The sequence below is a fragment of the Bos indicus genome, chromosome 19 (genome assembly GCF_029378745.1).
Source record: "Bos indicus isolate NIAB-ARS_2022 breed Sahiwal x Tharparkar chromosome 19, NIAB-ARS_B.indTharparkar_mat_pri_1.0, whole genome shotgun sequence".
Taxonomy (NCBI): Eukaryota; Metazoa; Chordata; class Mammalia; order Artiodactyla; family Bovidae; genus Bos; species Bos indicus.
This window is the reverse complement of record NC_091778.1, coordinates 56,348,436-56,371,194: the sequence shown is the minus strand read 5'-3', so window position 1 is coordinate 56,371,194 and position 22,759 is coordinate 56,348,436. Positions and strand designations below refer to the sequence as shown.

The window sequence follows — 22,759 nt, the reverse complement described above, 5'->3', positions numbered from 1 at the left end:
CTCACCACGCCAGTTTCAGGCTTCTGTGATTCCTCCTTCCACCCTGTACTAGCAGATCGGCACGGGCCACCTTCAGAGGATGTCAAGCAAACGGCAAGTCTGTTCTGGTCCCTGCAGACCCACCAGGAGGCAGGGCCTCAGTACAGCCTCTGGGCACTCTGGCTTTGCAGGGCACAGCACTGCCCAGATGGCACCTCCATCCTGCCTAGAGGGGCTCTCGATCTATGTCTGGTCTTACACTTGTCCTAACATATTCCTTCTCCAATAATCCTTTATCTCCAAACAGCAGGCTGTTGGTTTTCTGACTAGAGCAGCAGCTAGAAGCTGAAATACTGAAGTCCCACATCCAAGCCTCTCTCAGTCACCCTGGAGAAGTTATTTCTACAATCCGCTTTCCTATCCAGAGGAGAAGGAACCTGTGAGAAGTCCGCAGTATCCTACCGTCTGAAGAAAGGAATACTATGGGTCAAGAAGCTGTGAGTTGAACTCCTTGGAAGGAATCCAGATGTACAAGTGTGCACCCCCCAAAGGAACACAAATCTTCCCATGTGTCTCTTAATGGCCATGGGCTTGCACGTCCTGGGACGTCGTACTTTGCTGGAGAGTAAAAGGCACCAATTGAGAGAGAGAGCGAGCTTGAATTTTAATGGGTTCAAAAAGATTATTTTTGAAAGATAAAGCAAAATGGAAATAATCACGCAGTAATCAAGACCATCTACTCAAAGTTTATTGGACCAAAGGCTGAATACAGAAATCCAAGCCATAAGGAGTACATGAGGTTTGGTGCCTGCAAGCCACATTCAGAAAGTGTCCAGACAAACTTCATAACCTGGAAAGAGTCACCTATTTTTTCAATCAGACCCTGGCCTGGACAAGGACATCTCTTACTACCACTGTGTGGGGCAGGGGCTACTCACAGGAGCACATCTGCTATTTGTTACGTGGTGCTGTGTGACTCTGCCTTTGTTCCCTGTTCCTTCCTAAACCCATGAACCTAAAGTACTAGACCCGGAAGAGAAGGTCCCTGGGAATGTAACCTGCCCTGGGAACTGACATTGAACGTTTCCCAGCCTTGCATTAGATACAAAAAGAAATTTTCTTATAAACTTAGTGCTTTAAAAAATGTTTAACCAATAAATCTAAAAACTGCAGATTAGTTTGGTATAGTATAAATATCGTCAAATATAAAATTCCAAGAGATGGATCTGGGACCCCACCTGATGATCTGGTGAAATTCTGACTCATCTATGAAACCGAGGAAAAGGCAGAATTGTTACATCCATTTTCAGCGAACACTATCGTTATTGCTTCTGCTAAAGCGAAGGTGGAGATGCAGCTGAGCTGGTAAGAACATGGTGAAAAGGCCTTTTCGCAACAAGAGGGCTGGATCCAAGCCTGCTCTGAGTGGAGGGTAAGGGCCGGAGGAAATCAACAGCTGGCTCTGGCGCTTTGCTGCCCACGCATCAACCATTGTCTCCCTCACCCCCCAATCCAGCCAGCTAAAGACAGAGTGGAAGCGGGCCCTAAGGGCGAGGAGGGTAGTCGACCCCCCTGAGCACCCAGTGGGCCCAGGCAGCACCCCATCATGTGTCCATCACACCTCAATGTCTCTCTTGGTTTGGCTTCGGTGATGAAAAGCGGAAGGGCTGGGATGAAACTATACTGATTTTAAAATGATGGCATTGGTGACATTGGTGATATCTCAGGTGTAAAGGGTGTGTGGACGACAGGAACACTGAGTGACAAGGAAAATAAAAGTCCAGGAAAATCCTTCAGCTAAACAAAGCAATCCACACAGACAGGGAGGAACGCCTCTGCAAGGGATCACCCCAGGCATTGTGGACCCTCCCAGCCAAGGAAAGTCCTGGAGTGGGGGTCGACTCCTGGAAGATTTATGTAGGAAAATGCACCCCAGGAGCCCACTTGCTCCTCTCTGGGGCTTCCACTGTATCGCTCAAGTTTTAAGATGCCAAAAGGAAAAGCCTTTAGGAGGAGCCTAAGGATAACTTCATTATTCCTCGGTTCTGTAAAGAGAAATAAGGGGAAAAGATCATTGATTTCACTCATATCATCTTACTGCGGGAAAAGAAGAGGGGAAATAGGGTGAGGAAGGGAATGTTTGGAATTGCAGAAGCCAGCCCAGACGCTAGGATCCAGACCCCAGGGGAGTCACCTGCAGCAGGATGGCCCACTAACCAGAGCTAGCCGGAGACCCTCTGCCAGGCCTCCTGGGAAGCGGGTCAGGCCCCACGTGTGGGTAGTTAGGCCAAAAGCTCCCACTTGTAGGTCAGTAGGCAGGTCAAGTCCTTCATGTATGTATTTAGTTCCGGTCCCACACATGGACAGTTAAGCAGTCCCAAAGAGGGTCCCAAGTGTGGGGGGACTGAGCAGGTTGGGGTCCCACACATGGGTAGTTAGGCAGGGAGGGCCCTCAGTTGGGCAGTAGGGCAGGTAGGGGCCCACATATTGGCAGTTTCACAGTAAGGTCCCACTTGTAGGCAGTTGGTCAGGGTGGACCTTCAGTTAGGTAAGTGGGCAGGTCAGGGCCCACACATTGATAGTTGAGCAGGTCAAGGGCCCCATTATAGGTAGTTGGCAGACTGGGACCCACACGTGGGTAATTAGGCAAGTTAGATCCCTCAGTTGGGTATCTGGGCAGGTCAGGTCCCCGTGTGGGTAGTTGATCAAGTAGGGGTCCACGTGTAGGTAGCTGGGCAGGTTGGGTGCTACCAGTGGGTAATTGAGCAGATAGGGGTTGCTCACATTGGCAGCTGAGCAGATCAGGGCCCTCATTCAGATAACTGTACAGGTTGGGTCCCACAGCTAGGACAAGTAGGTGGTCAGGCAGGGCAGGTCCCACTTGCAGAGTGTTGGCAGTGAGTGTCAGACTTTAGTTGGGCAGGTAGGGTCCCCCACTTAGATATTTGGGGGTTCAGGTGTCCATGTAGATAGCTGAGCAGGTTGAAGCCCAATTGTAGGTAGCTGACAGAGAGGGTCCCACATTGGGTATTTGAGCAGTCTGGACTGCACATGTAGGGGGTTGGGCAGGTTGGGTCCTCAATTAGGTAGCTGGGCAGATTGGGGCTCACTTGTACCCAGCTTAACAGGGAGGGTCTCTCAGCAGATAGTTGGCGGGGAGGTTCCCCCAAGTGTCAATGAGCAGGGCGGCCATAGATGGGTGGGCTGAGGCCTCACCTATATTTAGTTAGGTAGGTCAGACTGCAAGGGTCAGATTCTTGGCTTTGTGGCCGTTCTAAGCTGGTCCTCTCACCAGAGATTATTTCCTGTCCTTGCTAGGTGGGTTTTGTCCCTTCTGGGGACAGTGGCTTCTAAGGACATGTGCTCCCCAGATGAGGCAAATGGCATATGTGCCTTTTCTAAGAGACAAGTTGAGCACTCTACCCAAGTGAGCGCTGAGGGAGCCCTGGGGGACCCAACTTTATCCCTCTGGCGCCCTCATGTGGACATAAGCCAGCACGTGTTTCTAGAAATTCACGCTGGTGGATGATTCACGGACATGCCAGGAGGTGGAAAACAGAAGATCCATTCCCCTTGCCAGTTACGCATTTCAAAACATCATCCACTAGAGCGGTGTCCACCTCCAAAAGGGTCGGGCCAGTCCTGGGGACACTCAGAATGGAATGGGTACTTGGGTCCCAGGTCTTTATTATCAGAGCCAGCTGGTCTACCTCCTGGGTTCCACTTTTCCCTGGTCCGGAAGATGGGAAGAAGGGATGGTGTACAACGAAAGGAGTGCCCAATGGTCCCTTTTTTCTTTTGTTTGCTGCCAAGCTAGAAGCCAGCCAAGCTCTCCAGTTTCACTAGTCTTGGGTGTGAGCGGTGGTGTCTTGCTGCGGGGAACAGTCAACCTGCAAGTCCCTCATTCCAGCCACATTCTGAGGCTGCATGTGGCACCTCCCAGAAGAGCTGCGGGGGGAATCCATACTACTGTGTTGGCCGGCTTAGTGAATTTAAAGTCAAGAATTTGCAGCATGGGCTTTTAACCTGCTTGCCACGTGATGGGGACCCTGAATGCCAGGAAAGGAATTAGAAACAAGCAGAGTTTGGTTGATCAGAATTTAACAGTCAGAGAAGAGCACACACTTTTCACTGGCCTCTGGTTCTAGTGGTTTGACGGTATTTTTCACCCTGACAATCCCAAGGCAGTTTTCTGAACCCAACCGGGACCAGAGCTGTCTCACACCTGTCAGCTCTCCTCGTCCCCAGGGGATCTATCTAACTGTAGATGGAAAGACAAAGCCACACTTGCCAGCCTCTGCAACCCCAAGCATCACCATGCGAGGACCATGCGAGAAGAGTGGGCGTCATGGGGCCCCATGCAGTGCTGAGTGGGCTGACCACGTGCAGGGACCACGTGCAGCTGACCACGTGCAGGGAGAGAGCAAGCAGACCCCACAGGCAGACGTGTGGGGCAGCCCCGGGAGCATGCTGGGAGGGACAGTAATGAAAAGGAACATGAACTCCAGCCCCGTCCTGGGAGGACCGTGTTCACGGCCACGAAGTCCGCCAGTCCCTCCTTCTCAGCTTGGGCAGGGCGGTGATAACCAAGCCTGCACGTGAGGAGGTGAGAAAACTTCACCCCAACAGCAGCACTCGGGCAGTCTCCACCCCCACAGAATAGCACTCATCTGGAGAGCCCCAGAGATCCAGGGGGGAAAAGACCCATCCCCCCCGGGCAACAGAGTCTGCTCTCTGGACACCATGGAGGAAGGACTTTCCTTCTTCCTGCCCGACGTCCCAGCTCTGAGCCCAGGGATGGTGGCAGTCTGACCCCAGCCTGATCCTGCCATCCAGTCAGCTAACTGGCCTTTCCCTTTCTAGTGGTCCCTCACATCTGCAGCAGACACAGAATAAGGCCAGGGTCCTGGCCACAGCCTCTGCCCACAGGGGCCTTCGAGGGACCCACAGCCACGTCAAGCCCCCTCCATCCTTAATGCTGGGCTGCACACCTTTTCTGGAAAGGGCCAGGTTCTGACTCTTTTAGGCTTTTTGGGCCCCACGGTCCCTCTGCTACTACTCAGTTCAGCCCCTGCAGTGCAAAAGCTGCCACAGACCACAGAAAAGCAAATGAATGCAGCCGGGTTCCAATCACACTGGATTTACAAAAACAGGGCCGTAGCCCTCTGCCAGCCCTTGCTCTATTCATAACTACCAGCCTGACCCACAACTTGGCACAGGGTTTCTGCTGGGCACTGTTCTACTTTCTTTTGTTGTTGTTCAGTCGCTAAGTGGTGTCCGACTCTTTGTAACCCTGTGGACTGCAGCACATCAGGCTTCCCTGTCCTTCACTATCTCCTGGAGTTTGCTCAAACTCATGTCCATTGAGTCAGTGATGCCATCTAACCATCTCATCCTCTGTCGCCCCCTTCTCCCCTTGCCCTCAATCTTTTCCAGCATCAGGGTCTTTTCCAATGAGTCGGCTCTCATTGGAAATCAGGTGGCCAAAGTATTGGAGCTTTCTTAGGGTAGGACTAAGGCTGCAGGGGTGAACACCACCTCCTGGGGATGACAGTTTCCCCCCAGCCTCACAAGGGGGCGCTAGTCCTCCAAGCAGCTGGTTCATTAGGTCCAGGAGGGACTTGGGCCTCCAAGAACCCCTGGGCTGTGGGAAAGGGGCCTGCTGGCCCAGGAGCCTTGAGCTGGATGAGAATGAGCCGGCCCGGGTACACAGAAATGAATTAATCGGTTATGAAGGCGGCGGAGGAGGAGAGATTTAGATCACAGTCGTGATGGGGACAGTCACAGACAGGGTGAAGGAGGCACCAAGTCAATCTCCTTACCAAAAGGATTTGCAAGAATATTTGTGGCTCAGGACCTAAGGAACTTGCTACAGGGAAGTGAGGTCAGAAGTCAGCTCAATCCTGAAATATAAAGGCAGCAAACCGGGTCACACCCAGAGGCCGCGGCGCGTGGGCACCGAGAAGTGGGAGGACACCTCCCCCAGGCTGGGCTCACCCTGCCACCCCTCCGCCCCTGGGTGAAGAGCCTTCCGGGCCAGGTTTGGAAGGATTGGCGGCAGCTCCAGGAGGGGAAAAGGGGTTCTCGTGGGCAGAGCACCTTCTGACTCCTGAGTGATGCTAGGTGGGTTGGAAATAATAGAATCTAGATCCTGGAATAACAGAGCCTCCATTCCTGACCCTAGAACCCAGCTTGCGGGAGCCAGTGGGGAGTGATCGCCCAGCCCCTCCGGGTTACCGGGCTCAGGAAACACGCCCCCATTTGTTAATAGATGTGTGCCTGAACCAAAAGGACCCCAGGCCACAGGCTGGCCTGTGTCAGACCACCGGTTCTTCCCCCTGATCCGTCCCCGCTGTACTGCTGCTCCTTAGGAGGGAAGCCCATGGGTCTAAGGGAAGCCCATGGGTCAGCGTAGGTGTCCGGCTGGCGACGGGCGGGGGAAGAACCTAGTCCTAAAAATGAGTTGCTGCCGTGGCTACAGCTGCCTCAGAGCTCCATGGAGCAGAACAGATAAAAAAGGACTGCTAGCCCGGTGCTGGGGCGGGGGTGGGGGTGGGGGAGCTGGAGGGTGCTGGCGGGATAGGGCGGGGGCGCTTGGCTGCCAGGCGGATGAGCAGGAAGAATCGTGCTCTGTCCTGAAGTGATGGATTGGTTTTGTCATGAACTCTCCGTGTACCGTGAACAGCCAGATCTGCTCCAGGCTCTTCCCAAGCATCTCTCTTTCTCCCTCTCGGTGGGGGAGGTGGGGGGCAAGAAAGGGCTCGGCCGCCCTCCCTCCTCCCTGTCACCCGCTCCTCCAGAGTTTCCCAAGGGGAAATGGAGCCAGGACAGGGGGGAAAAAACCTCTAAAACGGAAATCGGGCAGTGGGGGCGTGGCTTGTGGGAGGCCCGCCTCCTCTCCACACTACAACGAAGGGGCCTCCCGGAGTGGCACCCGAACCCCAGAAAGCTGAGCAGCCCGGAGGAGGGCCGGGCGGCCTACCTCTGTTCCTCCTCCAGCTCCTCCTTGGTCATCATCTTCTTGTACTGGTTTCCCCGCAGCTTCCCAGGGCTGTATTTGAAGGAGAAGGCCTCGCCCCCTGCAGAGACACCCAGTAGAGCCGGTTAGCGTGCTGGGCTCTCCGGCAAATTTAGTCCCCTTTCCCTTCCTTAGAAAGGAAAGGTTCTTTCCCTTCCAAAGAACCACGTGGGCCAGAGAGGGTGCCCCGCTTCGAAGACGGGCAGACAGGGGCCCACGCCCACCCAAGGCCTGCACCTGGAAGGATCTCCCCACACCCCTTCCACTCAGGAACTCTTTTTAGGAACTTGAACCGGGGATGAGGCAGCCAGAAAGAAACCTGCGCACGCACACACACACACACACACACACACACACACACACACCAGTCCCCCCAGGCCATTTGGTTCCATCCATTCTCCCAAGGGGCTTCCCAGGCTAGTGTTAAAGAATCTGCCTTCCAATGCAGGAGACTCTGGTTGGATCCCTGAGTAGGGAAGACCTCCTGCAGGAGGGCATGGCAACCCACTCCAGTATTCTTGCCTGGAGAATCCCATGGACAGAGGAGCCTGGCGGGCTACAGCCCATGGGCTCACAGAGTTGCACACAACTGAAGCGACTTAGCAAGCACACATGCATTCTCCCAAGACCAGGCTGGGCCATCCTCAGAGCTGCCTGTCGGCCCCTCTCCCTCAAGGACTCTGGCCAAACAGCTGTCCCCGGGGCTGTTCTCCCCCTCATCCTGATCCTCCCTCCCCATTGCTGCTGTGCTCATTACATGGTCAGACAGAGGGCACTTATCTCTGGGAAGCAGGCTGTGCCCGGGCGCTGCGTTCCCTGCCTCTTCTTGGGTCCCGGGTACAGAAGGCAACAGGGACCTGCAACCCTCCTGCCGAGGTCCTGGGTCTCCTGGGCTTGAGAGTGCCTGCCCTGCCATCTAGGAGCCTCATGTCAGCAGGCCCCTTCTATGCCCCTCCTCCCACCAGTGACTAAAAATCTAAAAACAAAACAAAACAAAAAACACATCCAGCCCACAATGGGACAAGGGATGATGTGGGCTTGTCCATGGTGTGTTTAAATAGGTCATTAAAACCAGTACTTAGGGGGACCTCCCTGGTGGTCCAGTGGCTAAGACTCTGAGCTCCCAATGCAGAGGGGCCTGGGTTCAGTCCCTGGTCATGGAACTAGATCCCACATGCTACGACTAAGGCTTAGCACCACCAAATAAATAACTATATTTTATATATATATATATATATATATATATATATATATATATATGGCTTCCCAGGTGGCTGGCAAAGAATCCACCTGCAATGAGGGAGATCTGGGTTTGATCCCTGGGTTGGGAAGATCCCCTGGAGAAAAGAACAGCTACCCACTCCAGTATTCTTGCCTGGAGAATTCCATGAACTGTATTCATGGATTGTATAGTCCATGGGGTCGCAAAGAGTTGGACACGACTGAACGACTTTCACTTTCATATATATTTTAAAGTACTTATTACTGAATGGGTGTTTCTGGGTTCGCCAAACCCAGGGCAGCCTTCGTAAGACCTTGTAGCTGCTTTGGAATGTACAGAAGGGCAGTTCTAGAGGCCTGAGAAGGGCATACCAGGGGGTCTGGACAGAGAAAAACAGGCATGTGTGATGTGGGGAGAAGGCTGCAGGGCAGAAAAGGAAAGAGCTGTGAGCATTCTCCTGGCCGAGTGTCCAGTGGAGAGCATTCCCTCGGGAAGCAGTGCCCTTACATGGACCTTCAGCTCAGCAGGTGGAGGGCAGACAGCCTCCGGCCAGCCTGGAGGACCGAGGTTGAACAGCTTGTCTTATCTAATTTCTGTTAATGTATAAAGAATTGAGTATGGGAAACGCAGAGACCAGCAAATCACCCTCCCACACAGATGTCTTCTTTTTCAGTTCTGTTCTATGTCACTCAAATGTCAGGGATCTCAAACACCTCCACATCCTGCCCTGGGGCCACCCAGACGGTCTCCAGCTGGCGGCTGTCCCCAGTGATCAGACAGGCTGGCGTGGGCTCCAGGCAGGAAAGGGCTGCAGCCTCTGAGCCTCGTGTTCTCTCTAGGCCAAAGGAAGAAGGTTCTGGATGCAAACTCAGAACCCAGGGGTTGTCATGGGGGCGGTGTTTGCTCTCACCACAACCTGACTGACTTTGCAGGAGAATCTGGCCCCCAGGGCTGAGCACTCCTTTTACCCCACGTCTGGACAGGGTTTAATTTGCTCTTCATTCATTCAGCAAATATTGATATTCAGTGAGCTCTCTGCTGGGTGCTGGGGGCTTAGCAGGGAAGAAAGCATACAGCGGGCAAAGATGAGTAATCAAAATAGCAGAGTTTGCAGTAGGTCCTGAGAGCTCTTCAGCAAAGGACAGTGGGAGGGGAGAGGAAGGTGGGGAGAGGGCTGCTTGGAAGTTTAATGGCAGTGGGGAGGGCTGTCAGGAAGGGCTTTTCAGGTGATGCTGCAGGTCTGGGGAGACGGATCTAGCAAAGCAAGGAAGCCAGTGAGGCCAGGTGGCAGGGAGCAAGGGGACAGGAGGACATGGGGTGAAGAGCTGGGGCGCCAGGGGAGGCCTTATTACATTTCTGTTAAGGTGTAAAGAATTGAGGATGGGAAATGCAGAGACCAGCTGAATATTTTTTGATCTTCACTCTGCACTTGGCTCTTCATTCATTCTGCAGGGCTTGCTGAATGAATGAAGAGGACATTCTTCCTCCTGGTGAGCTGGGGCTGGGGCTTGGTGCTGAGACCGGATGAGCCCATGCCCCTCCCTGGAGACCCCACTCCCATCAGCTGCTCTCCCCTCCAGGCTGAGCACAGCTCAGGCTGATGAGCCAAGGGGCCGCAGCATCATTAGGAGCTTCCAACAGCTCAGGGCTTGGACTGTGACATCCGGGGATCTGGGACCCAAGCTGAGCAATTTGGGGCCGTCGTTTGAGGAGCCGGGGTCTTTGGTGGTCAGGAAAAAACCTGCCAAGGGACAGAATCACATGGAGCTAGTCTCAGAACGAGCTCGTGGCCATGCTGGCTTCTGGCCCTCAGGAAGAGGCAACGGACAAAGAAAATGGATTAACCTCGATGTCAAGGTCATGGTGTTGCTATGTTTTAGAAACATAAAGCAGAAAAATGCTGCCAGCTGAGTACTGCTCAAGGTTTCCAACCTGTGGGGTGGGTCTGATAATGCTTCTCTCCCAGCCGGAGAGAACAAACCACTTAAAAAGGCTTTTGCTTACTCCCATAATGGTGACAGAGGGACACACAGCCACATCCAAGGCGGCTAGACCAGGGAGGGGTTCAACGTGAGAGCCTCCCAGGGAGGGGGCCTTCCTCATGCCGTCTTCTGTGAATCCACCCAGTCACTTAGGGAAGGCACCTTGGCGAACACTAATTAATTAGCAAGCGGAACTGCTCACTGCAGAGGGCCTGGGGGCCTCTCCTGTGCGCTTCTGACAGCTGGAGCCCTACACCTCTCCAGCCTCGGCCTCCAGAGGGCTGCCAGGAGGCCGCCTGGGGGATGGGCAAGGTCCAGGAGCAGCAGTCAGATAAGGAGGGAGGGCCCTGTTGACCCTGCACATGGCTAGGTGTCGGGCTGCACGTCTGAGAGTGTTCCAGAAGAGGGGTCTGCTGAGCCTCCCCTTGTCCTGGCCCCCTGGGGCTACCAGCAGCCTTGGCTTTTGCCTTCTGCATTCCCAAATCACTAATAGGATCCAATAACGTGGCAGAGACAGGCCTCAGGGCCGTGGTTCCTGCAGACGATCTGAGAGAACCAGCAGCAGCAGAAAGGGAGCCCCTAGCAAGGGGCTGATACCCCCCCCACCTCAGCCTTCTGCCCCACCCCCTTCCTCTAAAGCTGTCTGGATAGAAACCCAAGGCCCTTTCCTGCAGGGCCTCCTGGTGGGGGAAGCCTCCTGGTGGGGGAAGCCTCCTCAGATACACCCTCCCCCAGTCCCAGCCCAACCCTGGCCGCCTGGCCCACACCACCAGCCCCGGTTACTGCATTCCTGCAGCCCTCTCTTTCCGGGGCCCCTGCCAGCTGTTGACTTAAAAATCACAGCAACAATCCCCCCTTTTAAAAAAGCCTGAATATTTCAAACGTACACAAAAGTACAGCTAGTAATAAGTCCTCGGTGTACATGCCATATAGATTTGACCAATGCTGACATTTTGCTATTTTTGCTTCAGCTTCTTCTTCTTCCTTTTTTTTTTTTAATAAAGAAATAAAACATGACAGATCCAGCAGAGGCCCCACCCTGTGTTGGGTCCCATCTGTCTGGGGCGCTGGTCCCCGTGGGTGCCCAGAGCAAACACACTGCTTTCCACCCAGTTAAGTCTGAACTGGTCCATTTCCTCAAGGCTCCCGGTCACTCCCTGTTTCTCCCACCGGCTACCTAGGATCTGAGGGCCACACAGGTCTGGTTGGTCAGCTAGAGCTGCTTGGAAATCAGACATTTCGTCTCCAGGGAACCTTAACCTGCAGAACCCAAGAGGTGGCCCTGAAAGTGGCTTTAGTCTCTGTGAAATAGGTCCGAGGTATTTGAGAGAAACATGAAATGCACAAAGTCGGGGTGAGAAGGGCGTTAGGCACCGCAGGAAATAGAAGGTCAGTGATGGGCCGTCTGTATTTACAGACAACTCATATTGTATAGATGGGCTTCCCAGGTGGTGCTAATGGTAAAGAACCCACCTGCCAATGCAGGAGACATAAGAGACTCGGGTTTGATCCCTGGGTCAGGAAGATCCCCTGGAGGAGGGCATGGCAACCCACTCCAGTATTCTTGCCTGGAGAATCCCATAGACAGAGAAGCCTGGTGGGCTATAGTCCATAGGGTCACAAAGAGTCAGACACGACTGAAGCAATTCAGCATACAGGCACGCATATGGTATAGATAGAAAAGCGATGGCCAAAGGAGCAAAGCAGGTGAGCAGGGAGATGGGTGCGAAGGTGGGATCAGAGAGGAGCAGGCTCCGACCTCAGTGTCAGCCAGAGGCGATAATGCCGGCCTCCGGGGGCAGCACTGTGCAACCTGGAGACCGGGTCCCACTCACCGTCTTCCTCCTCAGGCCCTGCCTGCGGTGAACCCTCCTCACCGTCCAGCTCCTGCTCCGCTTCCTGCAAGACAAGGAGAAGGGTCAGTGCCCAGGCACCCGGTTTACTCTTCGATACCGTCATTCGGTGTTTGACCCCTCGGTTAAAGTGACCTGACCCCTGGATCTGCTGTTGGGAGAGATGTGCTTGTGGACTGGAAGTGGACCTCGGGGACATGGGGCGTCTTGGGGAGAGGCAGGGGCCGCCCAGGGACAGCTTGATCACGCACAGCACCCGCACTGTCCTTTGAGCGTGGTTGGGAGGTCCTTCCTGAGAAGGGGCCACGGTCAACAGCAGGTAGAAACAGGAACGTCAGTGTGAGTGCCGGTTGTCCGAGGTGACGGCGGGGAGACTCTAGGCCAAGGAGCCATGTTTTCACCTTGACACTGTGGCTCCTTTGCCTTTTCCAGGTAGGTCAAGTGGTGGGTGCCACTTTGACAAGTGGACTGGGTGACCCCCACCTCCCACTACAGTGAGCAGAACAAAGGGCACGTGGGACTTCCCTGGTGGTCCAGTGGTTAAGCATCCATGTTCCAGCACAGGGGATGCTGGTTCGATCCCTGGTCCGGGAACTAAGATCCCACATGCTGCAGAGCAACTAAGCGTGTACGCCCTGGAGCCGGTGTGCCAAAACTAGAGAGAAGCCCCGTGTGCCACAACTAGAGAAAGCCCACGCGTCGCAACAAAGACACAGTGCAGCCAAAAAAACCCCAAACAAAACCCAAAAGGCAAGAGAGGAAAGCTGGTGGGGTCTCTGGAGTCCGGGCCGGGCCGACCATCACAGAGCAGCCGTGTTTGTGCTCACAGTCTCCATCTCTGCTTCCTCCAACCTCTTCTCAGTCCCTGACCGTTTCAGATCGCATTTTCCCAAAATTGGAACTCCACCTCCCTCAGCCCAGTTCTCTCCCATGGATGCACGGACAAAATAAACAGCAGGCTGGAAGGAATGTCCCGGGATGGCCTTGGTGGAGAGGAAGGGGTGACTTCAACTTGCAGGAATGTTGGAGGATGAGAGGGAGGTGGTGGGGGAGCTGAGGGACTGAAGGGCGCGGGGAGGAGACCGAGGAAGCCCAGCGGCAGACAGGGCAGAGCAGGAAGGAGGAGGAGAGGGGAGCGCAGACGTGAACGGCTGCCCCACAGGGGACGGGGCAGCACAGCTGACAAGCCAGACCCAGGCCTTCAGGCTCTGAGCCCCCGGGTCCAGCGGTCTGCAGCCTCTGCAAAATGCGCAGGCAGGCTCCCGGCCAAATCAGAGCAAGCTAAGCTGGGAGACAAAGTTTGCACAAGCCCAATAGCAAGTCATGGCACTCCCCTCCTGGTCCAGTGGCTAAGACCCCATGCTCTGGGGAAGCGGGTTCGATGCCTGGTCAGGGAACTAGACCCCACATCCCCTGACTAAAAGATCCCACATGCTGCAACTAAGACCTGATACAGCCAAAATAATTAATATTAAAAAAAAAAAAAAGCAAGTTGTAAGTGGCAAACCCAAAAGGTTTCCCTTGGGTCTCTTGTAACTCTCTTTTGAGGGACCCCACAAGATGCCTCCAGGAGGAGCAGCGTGGGAGGCGGGAGCTGGTTCTTCTCCACTTAGCAGTTTACATGCAGCTCAGCACCACCTGGGGCTTCCCAGGTGGCTCAGTGGTAAAGAATCCAGCTGCCAAGCAGGAGACATGGGTTCGATCCCTGGGTCAGAAAGATCCTCTGGAGAAGGAAATGGCAACTCACTCCAGTATTCTTGCCTGGAAAATTCCATGGACAGAGGAGCCTGGCTGGGTGCAGTCCATGAGGTTGCAAAGAGTCAGGCACAACTGAGCGACTCACACACACACACTCATAAATGTGGAGAAAATGTTTTCTAGAAGCACGTCCAAGACGCCATTAACCGCGACTGCCTTTGGAGAGAGGAGCTGGTGGGAGCGGCCTTTCCTTCCATCTTACCCATTTCAGTATAATTTGGATTTTCTAATAATACACATGAACTGCACTTTTAAAATGCTACACAGGGATCGCTGAACAGTGAGCCTGAGGCTATTTTACATATATTTTCCTTTAAGAAAAGAAAGAAGGGAAAAAGAAAAAAAACAGATGAATCTAATCAGAGCTGTAGCCCAGAAATAAGCCTAATATCAAGACTAGAGAGGAGACCAATTCTCCTATTGTGTGTGAGGGACACGAAGGTTAAAGGAAAAACAACAAAAAAGCGAGCACACTCCCTTTGTGAAGGAACTCACCATCCAGTAGGAAAGATATAAACCCAGATAATTGCCATGCAAGAGGGGAAATTCAAGAACTGATGCAGACTTCTTTAGTCCAAAGGGAGGCAGCGTCATTTGATCTGCAAACACTCCCTTGGGGAAAGGCCAGTTTACATTTGAATTCTGCTCTTGACTTTTGAAGTGTGGTGCTTTTCAAAACTGGACTTCCCTGGCGGTTCAGTGGTTAAGACTTCATCCTCCAACGCAGGGAGTGCGGGTTTGATCCCTGGTTGGGGACCTAAGATCCCACATGCCCCACCACCAAAAAGCCAGAACATAAACAACAGAAGCAATACTGTAACACATTCAATAAAGGCGTTAAAAATAGCCCATGTCAAAAAAAAAAAAAATCTAAAAAAAAAAACTGGCTGTAACCCATTGGTGGGTCATGAAAGCAACTTAGAGGTTGCTACTAGTATTTTAAAAATGTGCAGTCAATGTCTCAGTGTGGTTTTAAGATTTAATAACGTTAGGAGCACAAATGCTCCAAACATCTCCCAAAATGACATTTGAAAGGTTATTTACATTTAAAATATGTTGACGTTTCTTATCCAGACTCACATAATACCACCGTCCAGTGGCTCTAGTTGGTTTCTAGACTTTGAAAAAATATTCATGGGCGGATGGTCAGTGACTAATAGGATTGCCTTTGTGATTTCAGCCCCGTGATCTTATGGGATTTGATGCACACGTGACAGTTTGGACGTGACCTCAAGGGAGGTCGACCCGGTGTCTGAGATGCCCAGAGGAGACTCCTCTAGCTGCCCTGTCTGTCTGGATTCTGGCACTTACAAAGACTTAAAATGAAAAACACAGCATTCAAATGTCAGGAAACTAAGTATAAAAGGAATTTAAATAAGTAAATACTCAACCGATGTGTTTTGTAGGTTTGTAGCATTTACACTTCTTAAGTTATTAAGACTTAAAACTGCACAAGACTTTGGGGGCACCCTGTATCCCAGAATTAAAGACAAATACTGGTGTGTGTGTATGTGTGGTAGAGGTAGATACCGTTTTAAAAAGCTTCTGTGACTTTATAAACGTGGGTGCAATTTAAATAGATTTCTTATGGTGAGACTTGACGTTTGGAAACACTGCTGAATCGGCCATTTACTCTTTTCTGCCTGCACAGAAACCCCCTTCTTTCAAAAGGTGTTCCTTGAAGCCTGTGGTCCTGGTGGGAACTGCCAGACAGGCAGTCAGACCACCCCACCCCCGCCATGCCCTGTGATGGATTTGACAGGCGGATATGAACCATGGGCCCGATTTCTGCTTGGGCACAAAGAACCTCTGGTCCCAGAGCTGAGAGCTTGGGAGCTGGGGGTGACCCAGGGTCACCGGGTGGAGAGTCCCTGGCTGTGATTTGCCCCGAGGTCATTCTACCCCAGCCTCCCCGGTACGTGAGCGACTCAAATCCTGGTTCCACGAAAGCTCACCTAAGCTGAGTTTCTGTCACCAACATCCAGAGTCCTGACCACTGTCACTGTCCACTCACATCCCTCTCTGCAAGCCCAGAACATCTCAAGTTCTGCCAGGAGGCTGTTGCCTGTTTGACATACCAGCTGCTCAGCAGCAGGGGATGGGGAGTGGGGGCTGCTCCAGGGAGGTGGTTACTTACTGGGCTTTTAGATAACAGAATATTCGGCTTCCATTATTAAAAAAAAAAAAAAAGTTAAAAAAAATATCATTCGTTGCATTTTGCCCTTAGTTTATTAAAAGTGTGCACCCGGCAGTAAGACAAAAGTGCTGGGGACCTCCCGGGCGGTCCAGTGGTTAGAACTCAGCGCTTTCACTGTGGAGGGCACGGGTTCAGTCTCTGGCTGGAAAACTTAAGACCCTGCAAGCCATGCCCTGGGGCCAAAAAATAACCCCAAACAAACAGAGCAAACCCAAAAAACCAAACGTGCTGATACCGACAACAAGAGGGGCAGGTTTCAGAAACAGAGTGACTGAGACAACCATGGAAGCCCTTCTGGAGGTGGGAGCTCTTAGCCTCAGTCCAGTGCTCTGCGCTTCAAGATGGCGAGCTGTGTGCACAACCTCGAAGGAAAAGAATAAAGTGAGACCGTGTGCAAAACGTCGAAGCCTTTGTCTCAGTAAGGACTTTACTGGGAATTCCCTGGTGGTCCAATGGTTGGGACTCAGCACGCTCACTTCTGGGCCCAGGTTCGATCCCTGGGTGGGGCTAAGGAGGAGAGCTCAGCTGAGCCCGAGTGGTGCAGGCGAGGCCTCAGGAGGGACGAGAATCCTGAGCTGGGTCTGAGAAGAGCTGGCCAGGCCTGGAACATCACAGCTTTTTCAGTGACTCCTTGGCGTCTGGTGTGACCGCAGGGAGGGTGTGGGAGGCCAGGAAAGCAGGGCCTGGATCAGAGAACTCACATGGGACAAGGTACTGAGGAGCCACCGGGAATTTAAAAATGGGGAGAAAGAAGATAAGAGCTGAAGTTGGGAGCAGTACGTGGGGATGCGCTGGCAAGACAGGAGGCAGGAGGGACTGAGTGCAGGGGTTCATCATGCTGGTCCCCCACAGCAGGCCCGAGGCCGAGACCACACCCCAGTCAGCTCACTGACCAGCGTCTTAGAGACTAGTTTATATGCTGCTGAGGCTGCTGCTGCTAAGTCACTTCAGTGGTGTCTGACTCTGTGCGACCCCAGAGACGGCAGCCCACCAGGCTCCCCCGTCCCTGGGATTCTCCAGGCAAGAGTACTGGAGTGGGATGCCATTGCCTCCTCCGCTACTTTATATACATATATATAGAGAGAGAGACTCTTTGTGACTCCATGTCCATGGACTGCAGCATGCCAGGCCTCCCTGTCCCTCACCATCTCCTAGAATTTGCCCAAGTTCACGTCCAGGGCATCCAGCCTGATGCATGATGCCATCCAGCCATCTCATCCTCTTCTCTTTCTGCCCTCAATCCTTCCCAGCATCAGGGACTTTTCCAATGAGTCAGCTGTTCGCATCAGGTGACCAAATATCAAAGCTTATATATCTAGTTTCCGAACCAGGGATTGAACCCATGCCCCATGCATTGGGAGCATACAGTCTTAACCACTGGGCCACCAGAGAACTCCCTGGGTTAATTTTCTAATTCAGCTCTTCCATCAGTGAAGGCAGGTGGAGGGACAGCCTCCTGACAGCCTCACCAAGGCCAGAAGCCCAAGACAAGGGTCCCCGAGAGGCCAAGAGGGGAGGGGTGGCAGAGGGGACGGGTAGGAGGCTGTAGGACACAGAGGGGCTTGGAAGAAGGCTTCTTGGAGCCCCTAGGAGCCAGAGGCACACGCTGCAGACAGCTCATTGCCATTTATGGCTGCCCTGGCTGATACACAGGCTCAAATGGAGCAGAGATAGGGAGAGGTGGAGCAGAGATAGGGAGAGGTGCCTACAGAGACAGATGTCTTTTTGTCTGTCTGACTCTCTTTCTGCCTAAGGAGGTGAGTCTGCCCTGGGGTCCTGCAAACAGGGTCTGTTGGACCCTGAGACCACCCACCTGAGCTGCACCAACACCCCCGTCTCCACCCCCCTCCCAGTTAATCCAGACTGATTTTAAACCTGGAGGACCAGGGCTCCACCAGGCAGTCATCGAGGAGGCCCAGCTCCCCTGTGGAGGCAAAGACTGAGATAACAGGAAGCTCTCAGGGGCCCACAGCATCCCTTGCCCTGGGCCGCAGTCTGGGACAGGCCAATCAACCGCCTGGTCTCCAGAGAAGGTTTCTGAGAGAGGCCCCGAGAACAGGCAAGACTCAGGGGCTGCCTCCCGGCTCAAGCGGATTCAACATTGCTGGCAGTCCTTCCAGGAGGATTTCATCAGGCAGTCAGGCTGCTCATCTTCGGCACTCAGAGGGGAGCGTCGGCTGTGGGGTGAGCCGAGACAGCAGCAGAGCCGGCGCCAGTGCCCGGGGCGTTGGTGATGGGCGGGTGCTGGCTGGGGAGGATGGGCCGGCAGAGGTCACGGCCAGGCTGCTCTTTGCCTGCACCATCAAAACAACTCTGCCACCCCTGCCTCCAGATGAGAGCTCCAAGCTGAGGCCACTCAGGCCAGCTCCACACGTGCAGCTAGAAAAGGCTCATCCCCTGTGACAAGGAACTTAAATCCCATGCTTCAGACTGGTCCTTCTCAACCTGCCTAATTTTCCCTGCAGTCACAGCATCTTGATTCTTCATCATGGCCTGGGAATGTAAATGCCAACCTGCCGTTTCCTTTTTATGGGGCCACGACACGTGGCAGGTGGGATCTTAGTTCCCTAACTAGGGATTGAACCCGTTCTCCCTGCCTTGGAAAGCCATCTAGGATCCTCCTCTTCCTTCTCCCCACTCCTGCCTCAATCACCCAGTACCTTCATGGGCACCACAGGCACTCCACTCTCCTGCCATCATCTCTTCTGAGGATATCTTAAAATGATAACTTTATCATGTTTTTCCTTCTCAAAGCCCCATAATGGTGGTTGCCACGTTCAATCCAAGAATCCCCTGGCTTTTGAAGCTCTCTGGCTTCCAGACTCAGTGAGGTCAGTGTCTAAGAGCTTCCTGGGAAGTGCTGTCCCCTCCCACCCGCCATGCATGGCTGGTGGGGAGAGCGTGGGCTGGAACGCAGGGTCATCCTTGGGACCACAGCCTCAGGTACGGATCTGTCCTTGGCTGTTCACCCCTGAGCCCTCCTCCTTCCCCTGAACAGGGTCTTCTGAGATCACTGGATCCAACTTGGACGATCTTGAGCTCAGTTATCCTACCCTCGGTCGGCTGAGCCCTGGAGCCATGTGGAACTGCTGCAGGGACCACTGCGAGGGGAGAGGGAGGAGCAAAGGGGCTGAGACCACCCCCACCACCACCCAGAGCAGTTCCACTTTTCCTCCACGCACTGGACTTCCGTCTGTATAAGACTGAGGAGGGTAAAAGGTATTGAGGCTTTTAAAATGTCTTAGAAGGTAGGCTTCCCTGGTGGTCTAGTGGTTAAGAATCCCCCTACCAATGCAGGGGACAAGGGTTTGACCCCTGGTCCAGGAAGATCCCACAAGCCATGGCGCAACTAAGCCTGTCAGGCGTCACAACTAATGAGCCCAAGCTCCAAAGCCCACGAGCCGCAACTACCGAAGCCCTCCAGCTCGAGGGCCTGTGCTCCGTAGCAAGAGAGGCCTGCGCACGCAACGGAGAGAAGCCCCCACTCGCCACAACTAAGAGAAAGCCCGCGTGCAGCAAGGAAGACCTGGCATAGCCAAAAATAAACGAATAACTCTTTTTCAAAAATGTTAGGAGGCCCCTGATTTAATGTGGCTTCTATCCAATAGAAAACGGCCATTGATCAAACCTTTGATGAATTGCCAGTTATCCAGTCTGTGTTTGAACTCGTCTTACATCGGGGGGATCACCAGCTTACAGAGCCGTCTGCCTCTTTGGAGCATAATACATGACTTTAGGGATGCTCTGCAGGCAGGCGACACGCAAGACCCTGGGCACATAGAGAAGTAGACTCCTGCTGCCCAGGGCGGTTCTGCGGGGAGGCAGAGCCTGCCTGTCAGCAGGAACTGACAGAGTTTTCTTGTCTTTTTGTTATTATTGCAGCTTATTCAATCAGCAGGTACTTTGGGGGTGCCAGTGTCTGCCAAGTCTGTTTAGGAGCTGGGGATGTGGCTCTGGACATGGCAGGCAAGGACCCTGTTCTCACGCACTGACATCCCGCCGTGGCCGACAGCATAGGCTGAAACAAAAGATGACCTCAGCCTGGGCTGAGCGCTGAGAAGGAAGTCAGCCCAGATGGTAGCCGTGTTGGGGGAATGCATATCCGCCAAGGTGGTCAAGGACATAGAGACTTGATACGGGGGGAGGAGGAGCAACCGTGAGGATCTAGGTCGGGGAGGGTCCGCCAGCCCTAGCGTGTGGGCTGAGCAGAGGCGGGTGGCTGAAGAAAAGTCTGAGGTGGGGTCCTGCTGGGCCTCAGGGGCCCGGGTAAGAGGGTGAGGTTTATTCTATCAGCCACTAAGGGGCTTTACGCAGGAGAACGGGTTTGCTACCTGCGGTGCTCATTAGAGAGGACAAGGGGGATGTCCAAGAGGCCGCTGGGATGGTGCTGGGCTGGGTGTATATATTTTGACATCCTCAGCTATTTTTAAATTAATTAATTAACTTTAATTTTTGACTGCACTGGGTCTTTGCCATGGTGTGTGTGTGGGGGGGCACAGTGGTAAAGAACCCGCCTGCCAATGCAGGAGACACAAGAGACTTGGGTTCGATCCCTGGGTTGGGAAGATCCCCCGGAGAAGGAAATGGGAACCCACTCCAGTATTCTTGTCTGGAAGTTTCCACGGACAGAGGAGCCTGGAGGGCTACAGTCCATAGGGTCTCAAAGAGTCAGACATGACTGAGTGATTCACACACATACACACATACACATGGGTTCCCTAGTTGCCTGTGGCACATGTGGGGTCTTAGTTCCCTGACCAGGGATAAAACACAAGCCCCCCGTGCAGTGGAAGGTGAATTCTGAACCACTGGACCACCAGGGAAGTCCTGCATCAGCAGTTATTGACCGGGAGGCCCGTGTTGGTCAATGTGTTCTGGGAGGCGGCAGGGGTGGCCCGGGCCCAGATGTGAGTCCTCCACTTGATATAATGAGCATGAGATTTTCCAGCAAAAGGAAAGCACCAGGTAATCCTTGGACTCAAGGGGCAGGGGTCGGGGGAGAGCAGAGCGAGATTGAGAACTTGCACATCGCCCCAGGGCACCAGGAGTCAGGCCTCAGGATGGTGTGGTCAAACGTCCAGACTAAAAGGACCATCCTGGACTCTGATCTCAGATCCCAATTGAGGGCACATTCACAAGCCCCAAACCCTAACCCTAAGCCACTCTGTCTGGCTCAGACATCAGCCTGCCAGATTCAATCCTATCAGATTAACGGGTTTTGGCACTGTTCCTACAAATAGGATTTAGAGGACATCAAAAGCTTCATTAAAAAAAAAAAAAAAAACACAAAAAAACCCCTGAGGTAGCAATCAGGCATCTACCAGACCCTCAATCAGTGAGAATTAGGTTGAATTCTTGTCTCTACATTTCAGGATTAACAGAGAAGGTAAAGGACACGGAGGAAAACCAAGGGACTGATCAAATCAGTCTGACTAAATCATACTGACCAAATCCGAGAGGGTCAGAAGAAATGAGATCATTGTGTTGGGGAAAGCCAGGCTGAAGAATTTTGAGCATGACTAACTCCAAGGATAATAACAGAACACAGATGGCCAGCATTTAAGATCTCTACCCAAGGAAGGGAAACCAGTTTTAGATCATGAGGAATAAAGATAAAGGACTGTCTGACCCTAGAGTAGGCTTACTGATTTTCATAGGAGGCCACTGGGCCAGAGGTATTTTCTTGTCCTGAGATTGATCACAGACTCTGAGTGTTCAGCAAGTAAGAACTTGGCCGGGAAAGCGTTAATGCCGAGGTCACAGAATTAGGCCCTTGCTGAGGCCAGGCTCAGGGCTGTGTCGGCCAGATGGTTAGCAACGTCTGCGAGGATTAAACAGGGACAACCCTGGTGGTCCAGCGGTTAAGAATCTGCCTTGCAATGCCAGGGAACTTGGGTTCGATCCTTGGTCGGGGAACTAAGATCCCACATGCAGCAGAGTAAGTAAGCCCAAGTGCCACAACTAGAGAGTCCACGTGCCGCAACCAAAGATCCCATGTGACCAGCGAAAGATCCCACGTGACCAACTAAGACTCTGAGCGCCAGAACTAAGACTCGACACTGCCAAATAAGCACACGTGCACACGCACACACACGCTTGCTACCCAGGTCATGAAACAAGAGCTGATGGCTAGAAAGCAAACAGTCCCGGGCTGCAGACCTCCTTTTAGCTCAACCCCTCCGTTTTGTAGATGGGAAAACTCATACCCAAAGTTAAATGGCTTCCCCAAGTCTCCAGGGCTATTCAGAGGCAAAAATACTAGATAAGCAAGTTCCCTGAATTCTTGCATTTCGATTTCCTTCAGGCCTTCAATCTCATTGGCTATTCTTTGGCCATTCACTGCAGCCAGCAGAAAGGGACCCATGCGCCCACCTCCCTGGCGAGAGAGAAGGAATGATTGCTATCATCATCCCAGCCTTCCTTTTTGGTTCGGACCAAGCAGCGAGGTATCAGAAGGGCAGCCAGTGGCTCTGTGCATCAGGGCCTGATAGGAGGAGGTTTCCGGACTCCTGTTCCATTTATCTATCCTCAACAAGGGCAAAACCGAGCGTGGTCAGACTCAGGTTGTTCCAGAAATGCTCTGGCCACTAGGGACTTGGCATTTCTCAGAAAAAATGTCCACCGGAGGTCTAAGTTGGTCTCAGCCCTTCCACGTTGTAGTCTGGGAAGGAAAGGGCTACAGAAGAGAAACTGTCTAAAAGTGAGCACGCTCAATGTTTTATTTCTAACTCTTTGAAGCCAGGCACTTTT

General features: G+C 53.0%; 1 protein-coding gene across 3 annotated transcripts in view; it reads right to left on the bottom strand.

Annotated features, from left to right (window-relative positions):
* The window catches only part of MXRA7 (matrix remodeling associated 7), a 31,602-nt gene that overhangs the window by 2,372 nt on the left and 6,471 nt on the right, over positions 1 to 22,759 (bottom strand). The window contains exons 2-5 of one of the 3 annotated variants that reach the window (XM_070774020.1): positions 12,037 to 12,100; positions 6,962 to 7,058; positions 5,802 to 5,882; positions 706 to 2,024 (exon numbers count right to left, since the gene is read on the bottom strand). In XM_070774020.1, the coding sequence (XP_070630121.1) occupies positions 5,849 to 5,882; positions 6,962 to 7,058; positions 12,037 to 12,100 (195 nt within the window). In that variant the 3' untranslated portion in view covers positions 706 to 2,024; positions 5,802 to 5,848. Of the gene's footprint in view, positions 1 to 705; positions 2,025 to 5,801; positions 5,883 to 6,961; positions 7,059 to 12,036; positions 12,101 to 22,759 lie in introns of those variants that run through there. The other 2 variants (XM_070774021.1, XM_070774019.1) reach the window with 2 other exon arrangements.